Genomic DNA, 14,085 nt, shown 5'->3' with positions numbered 1-14,085 from the left:
TAAAAGCCCATGGCAGTGCAGGCAACCGGCTCTGGTTTGAGGATTCTGGAGCCTGTCATTCCTGACATTCTGGAGCCCATGATACAGGTATCATGAGTACCCTTGACTGCTGCCTAAGGCCTTTAGTGAGATAGTCCAGTCCATCCAGCACTTCTTCTTCTGGTTGTACTAGAGAAGATGCCAGAGTAGGAGAATCTTGTTTTCACATTCTGGCTGAAACCATTCATTTATTCAAAAAGCACACGAGAGCATTTGCAATGTATCATTGCCAGTCCAGCATAAACATATTAAAGTTATCTGAGACAGTTGTTACTCCCTCCTCCCAAAGAGTATTTTTTACTCATCATACTTATATGGATACTTATATGGACCAATATGGTCTTAGTTATGTAACAGAGAAGAAGATTCAGTGGAGGCTGAGTCATTGTGACTAAAAAGAAACAACTAAAATGTCTCAGTTATTGTTGAGAAAAAAAGGAAAAGTATAGGAAATGACTGAGCACTCAGCTAAGAGATAAGACCAACAAAAAACAAGCTGTAACTAGGAAGCAGTTCTACAGTTTTCACTCAAATCCCTAATCAACTCACTAATAGAGATGTTAGCGAGGGAGCTAGCAAAGGCAGAATTACATGGGATGCCTGATCAACTTTGACATATAAGCAGTGTCATCAAACAAACTAATATGGAAAAGGGATGTCTACAGCAGAAGACAAAGGAAAGAGAAAGCCTACGTTTTCTCTCAGGGCCTACTAGGAAAAAGCCATTGACTTCATCCAGAAGTTCAAAGAAATGAAAGGGAAGGTGGGGACATGCTACCTATCAGACACTGTGTCAGAAATGAAGAATGTTTTTGATAGGAACAGAATAGCTAAGGACTAGGAATACTACAAAGGTGTGGCATACTGTGATAGGAATACCATAAGGAGAAAAGAGAAAGAAATAGAGGAAATGTTCTAAACAATAATGACATCAAACCACAGATCCAGGAAATTTGGAGAAAACCAAGTGAGATTAATGCCCCCCTTAAAGAAAACAACATTAACTAGGCATATTGTTTTCAAACTACAAAAAGTCAAAAATAAAAAGATCCTGAAAGAAGTCAGAAGGAGAAAACAACTTACCCATAGAGAAATAGAGAACAAAGGAACAACTTCTCAAAAACCACCTAAGCAGTAGGAGAGTAGAGTGAAATACTTAGTGTTGAGAGAAAAAAAAAAAACCACCTACAATTTTGTATCCTGTGAAATTATCCTTCAAAAGTAAAGGAAAAATAAAGATTTTCTCAGATAAAAAATAAGGGAATTTGTTGCCAGAACCTGGCTTGCAAGAAATGTTTAAAGTTCTTAAGGAGAAACTAATACACATCAGAAACTCAGTTCTACATAAAGATTTAAAACAAATATTTATCAGTAAAATAAGTAACTTCTGGTATATTCACACCATAGAAAAGTACTCTAGCAAAGATAAACAAGCTGTTGCTACATCTGTCAATATAGATGAATCTTAAAACATTGAGTAAAAGAAGTAAAACCACAGAAATATGCTGTGTGATTACATTTATATTATGCTGTAATATAAAAGCATACTAAGTATTTAACTGAAGCAAAATAAGGAAGTTATTGTATCATTAAGAAATGATAAGTATTGATGTGAAGGAAAGGTAATCTGAGATGTCAGCAGAGGAAGGAGTTGTGATTAGAAGATGCATAAGCAGAGCTTCTGGAAATATTTTTCTGCTTCTCCCACCTAGCCATTCATTTTATAATTACTTGTGATGTCATGCATTTATATTTTATATGCTTTACTGTATGTGGGTTATATTTAACAATTTAAAATGTGGCTTTAAAAAAAACCCCATTACTCCATTCTCATTTCCCATTCTGCAGTCTTTAAATATTATTAATCTAGTCTATACTCTATTGATAGAGATTGTGTATAACTATTTTGGCTTTTCTGATCTTCATAGAAGTTGTTTATGTATATTAATTTCAAGAATAATAATATGGTAAATAATGTAAAATGATTTAAAGGTGGTTGTTTAACTATTTTGGCTTTTCTGATTGTCATAGAAGTTGCTTATATATATTAATTTCAAAAATAATAATGTGGTAAATGATGTAAAATGATTTAAAGGTAGTCTTTTTCTTCTGAAAAATTAGTAAAATATATTTTCTGCTATTCTGAGGGATGAGTTGAACGGATGTTTTTGTCCTTAAGCATTTTTCAATGTGGATAGAGAGTCACAGTTTCACTTATACCTGGTTTGCACTTTATTAAAGTTGAACCCATTGTTTGGAATATATTTGGTCCTCTTAAAGATTATCCTTGGTTAATGACATTAAGGAATAGATTTTCAAAAGTGAACTGTCTCCAAGTAAAATCAATAAAAGAAATGCTGAATAGTAATGGAGTATTTTATATAGCCCTGCTGTCTTCCGGTATCATCACTAATAAGTTAAGTTGGTATAACTGCTAAAATGGTATTTTAGTTATTACTTTCAGCAATCCTTCCAAACAATTGTGAATTGTTATCATTATCTAGCAGTTTTCTAGGAATCTGATTTCTCCCTATTCTGAAAATTAACTCAAAACACAGCAAGGCTATCCTAATATCCTATTCAGACTGGTTATGGGTTGAGAGGGCAGTGAGGGGTGGTTCTTAGTCTGCAGTAGACTATCCCTTAAGAAAACCTCTCACCAAACTGTGTTTCATTATTATAGGTTATTCACACCTTTCTGCTGTTCCCAACAATTGAGCGAATGTCTGAGTCACCCAACGGCAGGATTGCCACACCACTTTTGTGCTGGTTTCGCTATGTGCTCTATGTTACTGGCTATTTAATCCTTAAACCATGTCCTGAGAAAATCAAGTCCTTATTAATCAGAATGGGCCTTCAAGTAATGAACCTGAAGACTGAATTTTTGCCGATGAATATTTTACAACCGTTCTGCCTTGGTAAGAACATGTTTAAAAACATATGTTTATTGTTGTATAAGGAAGTTTACAGAATAATCTCAGTTGATGAATATCAAACAAGCATTCTTGGATTTTTTTTTCCTCCCAAAAGTTTGAAACTAGAAATAATGAAAATTAGAAATTGAGTGAGGGGAGTTTTATATGACAAATAGGTAGAAAAGCTTCATCAAGCTTTATATTTTTATCTTATGTTTCTGATTCTCCACTCTAACTGCAACATCTGAGAAGCATTCAGTGCATAGTGCACAGAATGTGTGTAGTCCTTACAGGAATTCAGGGTGTGCCCTGTTAGTTCACTGTTCTGCAAAAACAGCCTAAGAAAACCAAACCCATTATTCCCATAGAATTGACGGGTTATGCTTTTATTTTCCCCTTTAAATGTTTGTTGGGGGAAGTTTAAATTATAAAAGGAGTAAATAATCATTATGGTAAAATATTTTAATATTGTATGCTTTTCTGATTATATTGAATGTGCCAGGGAGTAGTTTTGCTATTTTACTTTTTGACTAAAAGTTTTGCTTTAAAATATAATCTATATTTTTAGATATTGCTAAGTTATTCTTTATTTATAAATGACTTTTATAATAAAATAATCTTAGTTTCCTAACCTATAAAATGGGAATAATGATACCCCATGCTTCAAAAGATTATTCTAGGATTAGATGTAGTAATATATGCAAAGTGTCTGTCAACCATACAGAAACAGTAGTTGCAAGCACAGCTTTTAGAACTGTTCTAAGCTTTTACCTGTAAGAGGGAGAAGAACTAATGAGTCTAGGTATTGTTACTGTTCCCATTTCATCAATGAATACACTGAGATACAAAGAAGTTACAGGATTTGCCCAAAGTCACACAACTAGTGGATAGTGTTCAAACCAAGGCAAGCTGCCATTTCCTTTCACCATAGCTGCTGCTGTTGTCTTTTTCCCTTGTAAATGGGAAAGGCAGGATTCCTGAGCAAAGTTTAGCATCATCACCCATATTAAGAACACCACAAGATCACATGCAAAGTCAATCTAGAAATAAGTTACTGCTGTGCCTGACCAGCTGTACAGTTATAGATTGTATGAGAGTGTTTTTTCTAAGAATATAGCCAGAAGTGGTCATTATAAATTCAAGACTTAATATGTTTTCTGTATTCGTGAATTTTTTTCTCTTCATTTTCTTTTCTCCCCCAACTTCTATTTTTTATTATAGCCATAGAACAGTGGTAAAAAAAGAGATGAGATAGGGAGAGGGAAGCAAAGCTAAGGATAGCCATAGGAATTGCCAAAGATTAAGTTGGAGGTGTTCCTTAAAGACCACTTATTTCAACTACTCATCTTCCCTCATACCAAAGACAAGAGATGGTCTAAGAAGTAGAAATGGTGCTGCCTGGAAGGAAGCATTTTGATTCTGCCCTAGACAGACTCCATCACCTCAATTTAATCACTTCCACTCTTTGGTTCTTAGTTGCTGATCAAGCTAAGATTTTTACTAGATGATCTCTAAGGGCCAATCCACCTTTGGAAATTGTTTGAGATTACATAGAAATCAACATTTGAAATTCTGGCAAATATATATTCATAGTCCTAGGCCATAGACTCAGTAGTTCTAATATGTCAGTTCTTACCATTTGCTCATTAAGGAGATGAGCAGTGGTGAAGATCAGAGAAAGGAGATTTACTAATGTGCCAGTGGTGCATGGGAAGAGAACAGAAGCATTTCGATGCATCACTGAGATATAGACAGAAAGCTTTAGGTTTAAATGCTGGAAGAACTGGAGCAGGGGCAAGAGATATGCAGGATTAAGTAGCCTCAGTCAAAGTATGGCCTGGTTGATTATTATCTCAGTTCTGGCTCTGCAAGGGGTTGCAGGGAGGTTATTATCAATGTCACCACTTGAGGGGAGCAATTTGGGTGATTATTCCTACTGCAAGGTACAGCCTCATCATTATAGGTAATGTCCTTAATCAGGGGCAGGGGAGGCATTCTGTGAGACTCTACTATTCTTTGGGGTGGAGTAGTTTTGTTTGACTGTCACAAAGATATAGTTGATTAGTCCTGTCACTCCTGATATCTAGCATGACTGAGCAAAGGAGAGAGATGCAAAATGGAGGCAGGGATACCAGGTTTTTATCCTGCTTTTAGTTAACTTGTAGGGTTAATGTGGAGTCAGTGCTGTTTAGCAAAAGCAGTTTCTAAGTACCTGTTACAATTGTATGTGAAATTTTCCATGTATATTTCAATAAGACCATTTTAATCCCCTTATAGCTTCTTTCCCCTGCACCCCTCTTTGGCATTTTCTTTTTACCTTATCAAAAGGTTTTTTAAAACCATTCGCCACTTAAAGACTCATTTTCTTCCTAGAACTGCTGCTCTTGGGAAGGTGAGGTAAATGAACTTTTCCCATTTTCCCTCTAAGTAGTAAAACCTCTGAATATTCTATATGAAACAAGCATAAGAGGACTAGGTGAGGTGGAGAACAAAAGGCAGACTATGTAGGAACCTTGAGGTACAAGGAACAACACTATAGTAAGACCTGTGGATTATCCCTTTACCTCATATGTACTAGATGTTGAGCCAACAATCCAGAAAAAAAGAGACTCTTGAGCCAAAGGACAAGAAAAGGGGAGGAAAAAGTCATTTTCTTCTTACCTTCATAGTTCTTAGTTAGAACAGACTCTTAAAACAAAAGAGATTAATAAGGGAAAGAGTGAAATTTATTAACATGTATACCTCATATATACATAGACTCCTGAAGAAATACATTTCAAAGAGGTAGCTTTGAGTTCAGGCTGAAATACCACCTTCACCTAAAACAAACTGAGGGTTATAGGGAAGCCAAGAAATGGGGAGGTGCCCAGGAAAAGCATGGCAAACCAGGGAAAAGTTTGTTGTGCAGGTTTAAGTTGTTGCCTGCTTGCTTGTAGATTCTACTGGGGTAGACTTATTCTTCTCTTCCTGTACAGAGAGGGAGATGCCCTTTCAAATGGGTATTTCTCTTATTGATGAGCCTTTCCCTTACAAAAAGGTAACTCTTCAGGGCTTCTCCGGCATACTTTGGGGGTAGTATTTTGTGGTCTCCTATACTTTGTAGAAGAAATTTTCAGCTTATAGCTGCCCTCTTCCAGTTAGACACCAGAGTAAAGCTGAAGTCTTATCCCTACTCATATCTGCAAAGGTCCAGTGATGTAACCAGACTTTACCCCCTACTCAGCAGTAATGAGGCACCCCTCCTTCCTGTTAGGGTTTGTCCAGAAGAGGGTAGATAGACAGGTAAGATTTTTCACCAGTGCCCGACAGTTATGGAATCACTACCACTGCCACCACCATGTCAGTGGAGATCATGATGGAGGGAAGTAGCAAAGGACTCCTACCTGTCTCAGCTAGTATTATTACAAATAGAAGCCTGGTAGGAAGTGACAATTACTACTTCTGCCCAGCAGTTGGGTAAGTTAAGTAGTTTGGTGTCATCTGAAGCCAAATGGGGAATGCAGACTCCTATCTTACATGCCAGTAATGAGGTGGCACACACAAACACACACACACACACACACACACACACACACATGCTTCTCTTTGCTAAAGCAGTATCAGAAAATAAACAGCTAAAATAGAAAGTTTAAGTAAAACTGAGGGTCTTGTAATGCCTTTGTTTCAAATCACTTGTCCAAGAAAATCTCAACTTGAATGGAAAAAGACAATAGATGCAATACCAAAATAACAGAGATATAAAAATTATCTGACAAGGCTTTTAAAGCAGCCATTATAAAAATGCTTCGAAGAACAGCTAATAAACATCTATTAAAAATATTTACAACCACACATCTGACAAAGAAATAGTACCTAGAATATATTAAAACTCTCAAGCATCAGCAGGCTCTGGTAGCTCACGCCTGTAATCCTAGCTACTCAGAGGCAGAGATCAGGAGAATCATAGTTTGAAGTCAGTCTGGGCAAATAGTTTGAGAGACCCTATCTCGAAAATATCCAACACAAAACAAGACTGGTGGAGGCACTCAAGTTGTAGAGTGCCTGCCTAGCAAGCGTGAGGCCCTGAGTTCAAACCCAGTACTGAAAAAAAAACTTCTCAAAGCTCAATACCAATGGAGTATCTTATCCAAAGTGCTTGAACCAAAAGTGCTAATAGTTTTGGGGGTTAGGGAGGGTTGTTTGTTTGGTTTGTGTTTTTTTTATTTTGAATATTTGCATAGACTATAGATTGAACATTCCTAATCCAAAAATTCAAAATCTGAAATGCCCCAAAATCCAGAACTCCTTGAGTATATGTCAGTTCTCAGAAAGTTTCAGATTTCTTATTTCCAGATTAGGACTGTTTAACCTATAGGAAAAATGTAAACGACCTAGAAAATGGGCTAAAGACATGAACGTATGTTTCACCAAAGAGGATGTGCAGGTGCTGAATAAGCACATGAAAAGTTGTTAGACATCATTTGTCCTTATAAAAATGTAAATTAAGATCACTAAGAGATATAATTACACACCTGTCAGAATGACAGAAATGGAAAATAACAACAGCAAATGCTGGTGAGGATACAGCAAAATTGAATCACTCATATATTACTGCTGGCAATATAAATGGTATACTCACTCTGGAAGAGTTTGGCAGTTTCTAAAAAACTAAACGTGCAGCTACCATATAACCCAGCAATTGCATTCCTAGGCATTCATTCCTGATAAATGAATATTTATATTCACACAAAAATCTACATTATGAATTCCATAATAGCTCCAAAATGGAAACCACCCAGATGTCTTTCATTGGGCAAATGGTTAAATTGTGGTACAGCCACACCATAGAGTATTATTCAACAATAAAAAGGAACACACTCTTAATACACTCAAACCATGAATGAGTCTTCAGAAAATTATGCTCAGTAAAAAAAAAAAGGTTACATAGTATGTATAACATTCCATGTATATAACATTCTTGAAATGATAAAATTATACAAATGGAAAACAGTTTAGTAGTGATTGTGAGGGGTTAAGATTGAAAGAGGACACAAAAGAAAATGGCTGCATTTATAAAAAGGCAACAAAGGAGATCTTTAGGCTGGGTGTGGTAGCACATGTCTATAATCCTAGGAGGGATCCTCCTAAGACAGAAGGATTGAGAGTTTAAGGTTAGCCTGAGCTACATAGTGAGACCCTGTCTGAGAGAAAGAGAGAAAGAGAGACTTGAAATGATGAAATTATTATTATCTTGACTGTGTCAGTGTCAGTGTCCTGGTGATAATATTATACTATAGTTTTTCAATAGGTTGGCATTAGGAGAAACTGAGTAAAGTCTATACACATTTCTATCTATTATTCCCTAAACCTTACATGTGCATCTACACTTTCCTTAAAATAAAAGTTGAATTATTAACAAAAAGACAAAAAGCATTCTTCAGGTAATGACTTTTCCTTTATGGAATAGATGTTGCTACATCCTTGTTCCTGAGGTGTTGAGAAGGTTGTAGACCTGGAGCCTCAGAGCTAATGGCACCGTTCAGTAGGCCCTGTGCTTTCATGATGACTTCTTAGAAATATTTTCTAAAGCCAAATCAGGATGTAGAATATAAGAAATTTTTATTTGTTTTTCTATTTATATATAGGAAGTCTAAGTACAATTAAATTACAATCATATATTCAGTGAATATATAACACATACAACAGATAATCAAAAGTTTAATGTTTGTTTTATTTAAGAAGCTTCAATATAAGGTATTTTCCTACATCAGAGTTATAAATACCCTCTTGGAGAAGTCAGCCTTAGAAGCTATTAGAAAGAAAGGAATCTTCCTTCTAGTTGCAGTGACTTAGTTCAGTTCCTGGTAGTGACCCTAAGATGTCTCATACATCCTAGTCAGCTCATTCCACCTATCTCTTCTGGATTCTCAGTGCCTCCTCTTGCAACCACCATCACAGAAGCTACCTTTGCCCACGTCACGTCCTGGCCATCCTTTAAGCAATTCCTGTTACCTTATGTACTACAAGTAGAAGAAGGTCCCAGCTAAGAGAGAACAATGCTCATAATGGAAGACCTCGCCCTTGTTGATGATCAGTAGACTCTGTCAGAGCTTCTGCCCTGTGGATGGTGAAGGTGACCCATATTCTTACCAGCCATAGGAGTCAGTGGCATGGTTGTCAGGTTGCATGAAGAAAAGCATGTCAAGTGAAAAGAAGATAAGGTCAGAGACCTTTCACAGTGGTCCTGTCTGGTTAGTTAGATTCTGCCCCTCCTGGCCTGCTTTTCTGTGGCTTGACTGTCATCCAGACAATGACCTTTAACTTGCCAGCCTGGCTTGTAGGACGCCTTGCAGTGTTTGCACATTATGTAATGTCTGTGCTTCAGTAGAAATCTTACGGAAACAAATGGAGGAAGTTTGCTAGTCCAAGTAGTGGATAATAAATCCTGCCCTATCTAGATAGATAGAAATTGTTTTTTCTTTATCCTTTAGCTTATGCACACATTTTTGTTATTATTATAAGTTCCAAAAACTTTAAGAACCAAAATATTCAAGTATTTCAAGTGCTGCTACCCTTTGGCAAAGATGGCACATCCTTCCTGTAGGCTAGAATCCTGTGGCATTAGTGTTCTTCTCCAGTATGAGTGAAACATCATTTCCTATCCAGCATTCAGAAAAGAGTAGCCCTAATTCAATTAGCATGCATTACAAACATTGCCACAGAATTCATCAGAGTAATTTGTGTAAATAGATTGTTTTAAATGTTATTTTAAAGGACAGTAATGAATTGTTTTCCCTTAATTTCAATTCTGGAATGTTTGCTACTACATATTTTCTTTACAGTAGATGTTCTTCCATTTCATGAGAAAAAGACTTTCCACTGAGACAGCTAAATTGGATTTTCTGATCCAAGGTAAAAGAAAATACATTTTAGCTCAGCAGTATCCACAGGTCAAATAATTAACTTTTTTAAATATTCAAAGGTCTTTTCATTAGGCTAAATTGCTGTTTTAATTCCTTTTAGCTACCTAACTAGAAAAACATAGCACAGAGACATAGGGAGTTTCTGGTGGGTTAGATTACTTTGCTGAATACATTCTTGTAAAAGAAGTTTTGATAATCTTTCCTTTCCTTTATCAATGTGGAAATAACATCTTAAACATTTAAATGATATAAAATGAACTGGGCTATTTAATAAGCTAACAACATAAGCTTCACTAAAGAATCATGGATCTCTTCTCAAAATATATTAACTCAATCCCAGAATAAATTTTTGAATAAGAACCCAAACTCCTATGTTACCTATTCTCTCACTTAAGTGAATAGTTTGTAAAAATGTGTTTACAATGCCCAACTGCTGCTTTAAATGATTCATGGAAGTTCGGATTGAAATTCAGGAATAAAGGGAAAAAATGTTGTATCATTGTTAGGATTTAGGATCAAAAGCTGACTAAATATGGGATTAAGATATCCCTGATCTAACATTAAATGGCCCTATGAGTATCTTACTACTTTTTCTAAAGAAATTTTTACTTGTATATTTAAGTTGCCTTCAATTCTAAAAAGTTGTGTTATTTTTTTTTAAATCATGTCACACCTTGAGTTGTGTTTTTCACTGTGGTGAACATACTGTCACTTAAGTAAGATTATCTGTTGGAAGACCAAATGAATGGTTACAGTAGCAGAGTCCTGGCTTACAGAAAAGCATAATAAATTGCTTGAATAATAAACATTTTTCCAAATTATGTAGGAATTTTAGAATGGGAAAAGTTCTTTTCTAGGTCTGGTTTATACCTTGTTAAAAGCCACATTTGGCATCATTGGGAAAGATAGAAAACAACCTGGAAAAAGTAAAGAACTACTTGCCAATTTCCCCCTTTTAGCAGCTTCATTGAGGTTTCTAAGCATATCTAATACTGCTAGATGGGAAGTCGTAGATGCATATAGATAGGTCATAAGACTACCCTCCTCCCACACTCATGTACCAGAATCTCGCAGAATTTAATCACATTCCCTGTGTTCTGACCACAAACACCCAGAAAATTCAAAGGTTGAGCTTTTCTGTATTTAACAAAAAACTAAATTACAGCAGAGAAACAGATAGGGATCTATTTTTCTGTTGCACGGAGAAGTCTAGCTGTAGGCAGTCAGATAGAAACAATAGTCCTACTTGCCATCAGGGATGTGGGTTCTTTCTACATTTCCACTCTGTTGTTTCTTATGGTCACATAGTGGCTCCTAAAATCCTAGCTCTCCTGTCTGAGATTAACAGAAAGAAGGGGCAGGAAAAACACAAAAGACTTATTCCTGAGCAGGCTTTGGCTTGTTAAGAAAGACAAATCCCAACCAGGCATGGTGGCACATGCCAATAATCCTAGCACCCCGGAAAGGAAGGAAGGAAGTTACTTACGGTGCATGAGGGGAGCCAAATGTGAGACAAATGTGAAGAATTTTAGTGTATCATAGTGAAGGATATCATAAAAACAGATACAAGATATGAGTAAATAAATAGAAATATGAATAATAAATAATAAGTAGATAAATAACAGAGGAGAACATAAGTGAGCTTGGACTTGAAGATGACTTGGGATTTTTCCAGGCTGACATATTAGCATCAACGTAGGCAACAAGGCTGAACAGAAGACAGCCTTCTTATGTGTCCTTGGAAAACTCGGTGATAACATCTGAACTGTGAGATGAAGGTCCTGTTAGTCTTCCAACTTTAGATTTCATTTTTTTAGCTATCCTGAGTTTTTTAGTCCCTCTACTATAAGACAAAGTCTCATAGTAATATTTAAATGTTAAGCAGATGTCAGAAGATGGTAATACCAAATAGACTCCTTAGTGAGTCCTTTTTTATATGTCTGTGCTTAGATTTTTTAATAAAGCAAAAGTGAACAATCAACATTCTTCTTAATCATTCTCTTCCCTTCGTGTTTTTATTTCCCGTTATTTCTGGTACTGGACATTTCCTTCACTTATGGTGCTTGAAATTCTGAATTCTGCTGGATTTCCAGGAATGCTATTCATAGTCATTGCCAAGAAAAATGTGTTTTCCACTTAGGAAATTACACTTCTACTTGGTATTATTATTTCTGACCACTGAATTGTATTATGTACGTTTCTGAGGAATGAAAAAGATGGCTTTCTCAGAGCAATTACTGGAAAACGGGATTCTGTTTGTTTTTTGTTTTTTTTAAGTATTCTTAGATGTGAAATTAGCAGGAAAAAAGTAAGAATGGAATAAAGTTAGGATGGGATACATTCCCTGATGAAAAATTTATTTTCAGGAATGTAAGACTCCTTACAGATCATTAAAATTTCTAAATTGTTTGTAATTTAAGGATGATGGAAAAATGCTTAAAGCATAAATGTATACCTCCATGAATTTATCACAAAACAGACTTCCATAACTGCCACCCCACCTAGAAGTAACCACTGCCTGGATCTTAGAAACTTCTCTTGTACCCTGACTTACCTCTCTGACTCCATCCTCCCACATAGAACTACTGTCTTGACATCTACCAACATTATTTATTTGTACCTGGTTATGACCATTACATCACTAGAAATATCTATTGTATATCATCTGTGTCTGACTTCTTTCATATAGCATTTTGTTTACAATGATAATCCATGTTGTTGCATGTAGCTTTAATTCTTTTCATTTTCATTACTGTACATGTGTGCATTATTGGATGAATATATTTTTGCTGTCGATTATTGTATTTGGGTTGATTCCAGTTTGGGACTATTAAAATTAATACTGTCAAGAACATTTTTAGGTTTTCCTCTCAGTGAACTTGAACAAGAATTTCTGCTGGGTTTTATCCAAAAGAGGAAATGCAGAATTGATATTTTCAGCCTCAGTAGATAATACCAAATGGTTTCCAAAGTGGTTATACCAATTTATACTTCTGCCAGGAATGCATGAGAGTTTGTTGCTCCGTTTGCTCACCAACACTTGATATTATCTGTTGTTTTGTTTCTAATTTTGGCCAGTGTAGCAAGTATATAGCAGTAATCGTGTGCCTGTGTGTATATTGTATGTACATGTGTATATAAAGTTATTTATTATATTTTAAGATAATATGTTCTTTAAAATTTTAATTTTTAATTTGATAATGTTTTTCCTTTATAAGGGCATTAAAGCATATAAATCAAGTAGCTACTGCTTGTGGTAATCTGTCTATGAGCCCATTTTGGCATTCTAGCATCTATCATATCAAAAGAGTTTCAGATTTTTAAATTTACATTTAAAAATGATAGCTAATGAGGATGAGTACCTTTTCACAATTTGGCTAACTTCTGAAATTTATCTGTTGCCTGTTTTGATGCTTGGTCACCTTCCTCTTTGTTGGTTTGTACAAATTTTCAAATATACTCATAATACCAGTACCTTTGCCATATGGCACATATTTTCTTCCATTCTATAGATTATCTCTTTGCTCTCTTAATGCAGTGAAATGACCAGCTTCTTTCCTGTTACAGCAGGCCCTGATGGACAGCCCTCTACTAAACAGCTTATTTACTTAATATAATCTGGCTAGACTAGCCCCAGCTAAGATTCTGATTTCTTGACACAGTGTTTCACTTCCAAAGCAAAGTCTTCTCTGAGTTCTCTAGTTGATGTGCTATTAATTTAAGAGGTTTGCTACTGGACTGAAAGGAATAGTAACTATTCCCAGTTCAGGGATTGTTCCCTATAATCATTTCATAAGGTTCTTTCCCCTCTGGTTGTTTTGCATATGATTGTACTGGTCAGTAATTAACTGAAGCTCAAAGGCAACCCTCTGAAAAACTCAGGTGCTTTCAATCACTCACTGTAGCTCTTGCCTCTCCACTATTCTACCTACCAAAAACAACTACACTCCTCTCCCCAGATGATCAGCTCTGTCTCCTTGTTTCTAAATGTACCTGGAATTTATTTTAATCAGGTAGGTGACAGACATGGACACAACTGCCTTTGAAAGAAGAGTTTGTCATACGAAAATCAATAAATGTAATAAACCACATTAACAGAAGCAAAGACAAAAACCACTTGATCATCTCAATAGATGCAGAAAAAGCCTTTGATAAGATCCAACATCATTTCATGATAAAAGCTCTAAGAAAACTAGAAATAGAAGGAAAGTACCTCAACATTATAAAAG

General features: G+C 35.8%; 1 protein-coding gene across 9 annotated transcripts in view; it reads left to right on the top strand.

The window, feature by feature from the left end:
- The window catches only part of Ldah (lipid droplet associated hydrolase), a 97,915-nt gene that overhangs the window by 57,624 nt on the left and 26,206 nt on the right, over nt 1–14,085 (top strand). For 8 of the 9 annotated variants that reach the window (XM_020156626.2, XM_020156625.2, XM_074049249.1 and 5 more), the window contains one exon: nt 2,723–2,957. In XM_020156626.2, coding sequence (XP_020012215.1) covers nt 2,723–2,957 — 235 coding nt within the window. Of the gene's footprint in view, nt 1–2,722; nt 2,958–8,864; nt 13,100–14,085 lie in introns of those variants that run through there. The other variant, XM_074049253.1, reaches the window with a different exon arrangement.

Source organism: Castor canadensis, chromosome 12, assembly GCF_047511655.1.
Source record: "Castor canadensis chromosome 12, mCasCan1.hap1v2, whole genome shotgun sequence".
Lineage (NCBI taxonomy): Eukaryota > Metazoa > Chordata > Mammalia > Rodentia > Castoridae > Castor > Castor canadensis.
This window is presented reverse-complemented; position numbering and strand designations above follow the sequence as displayed.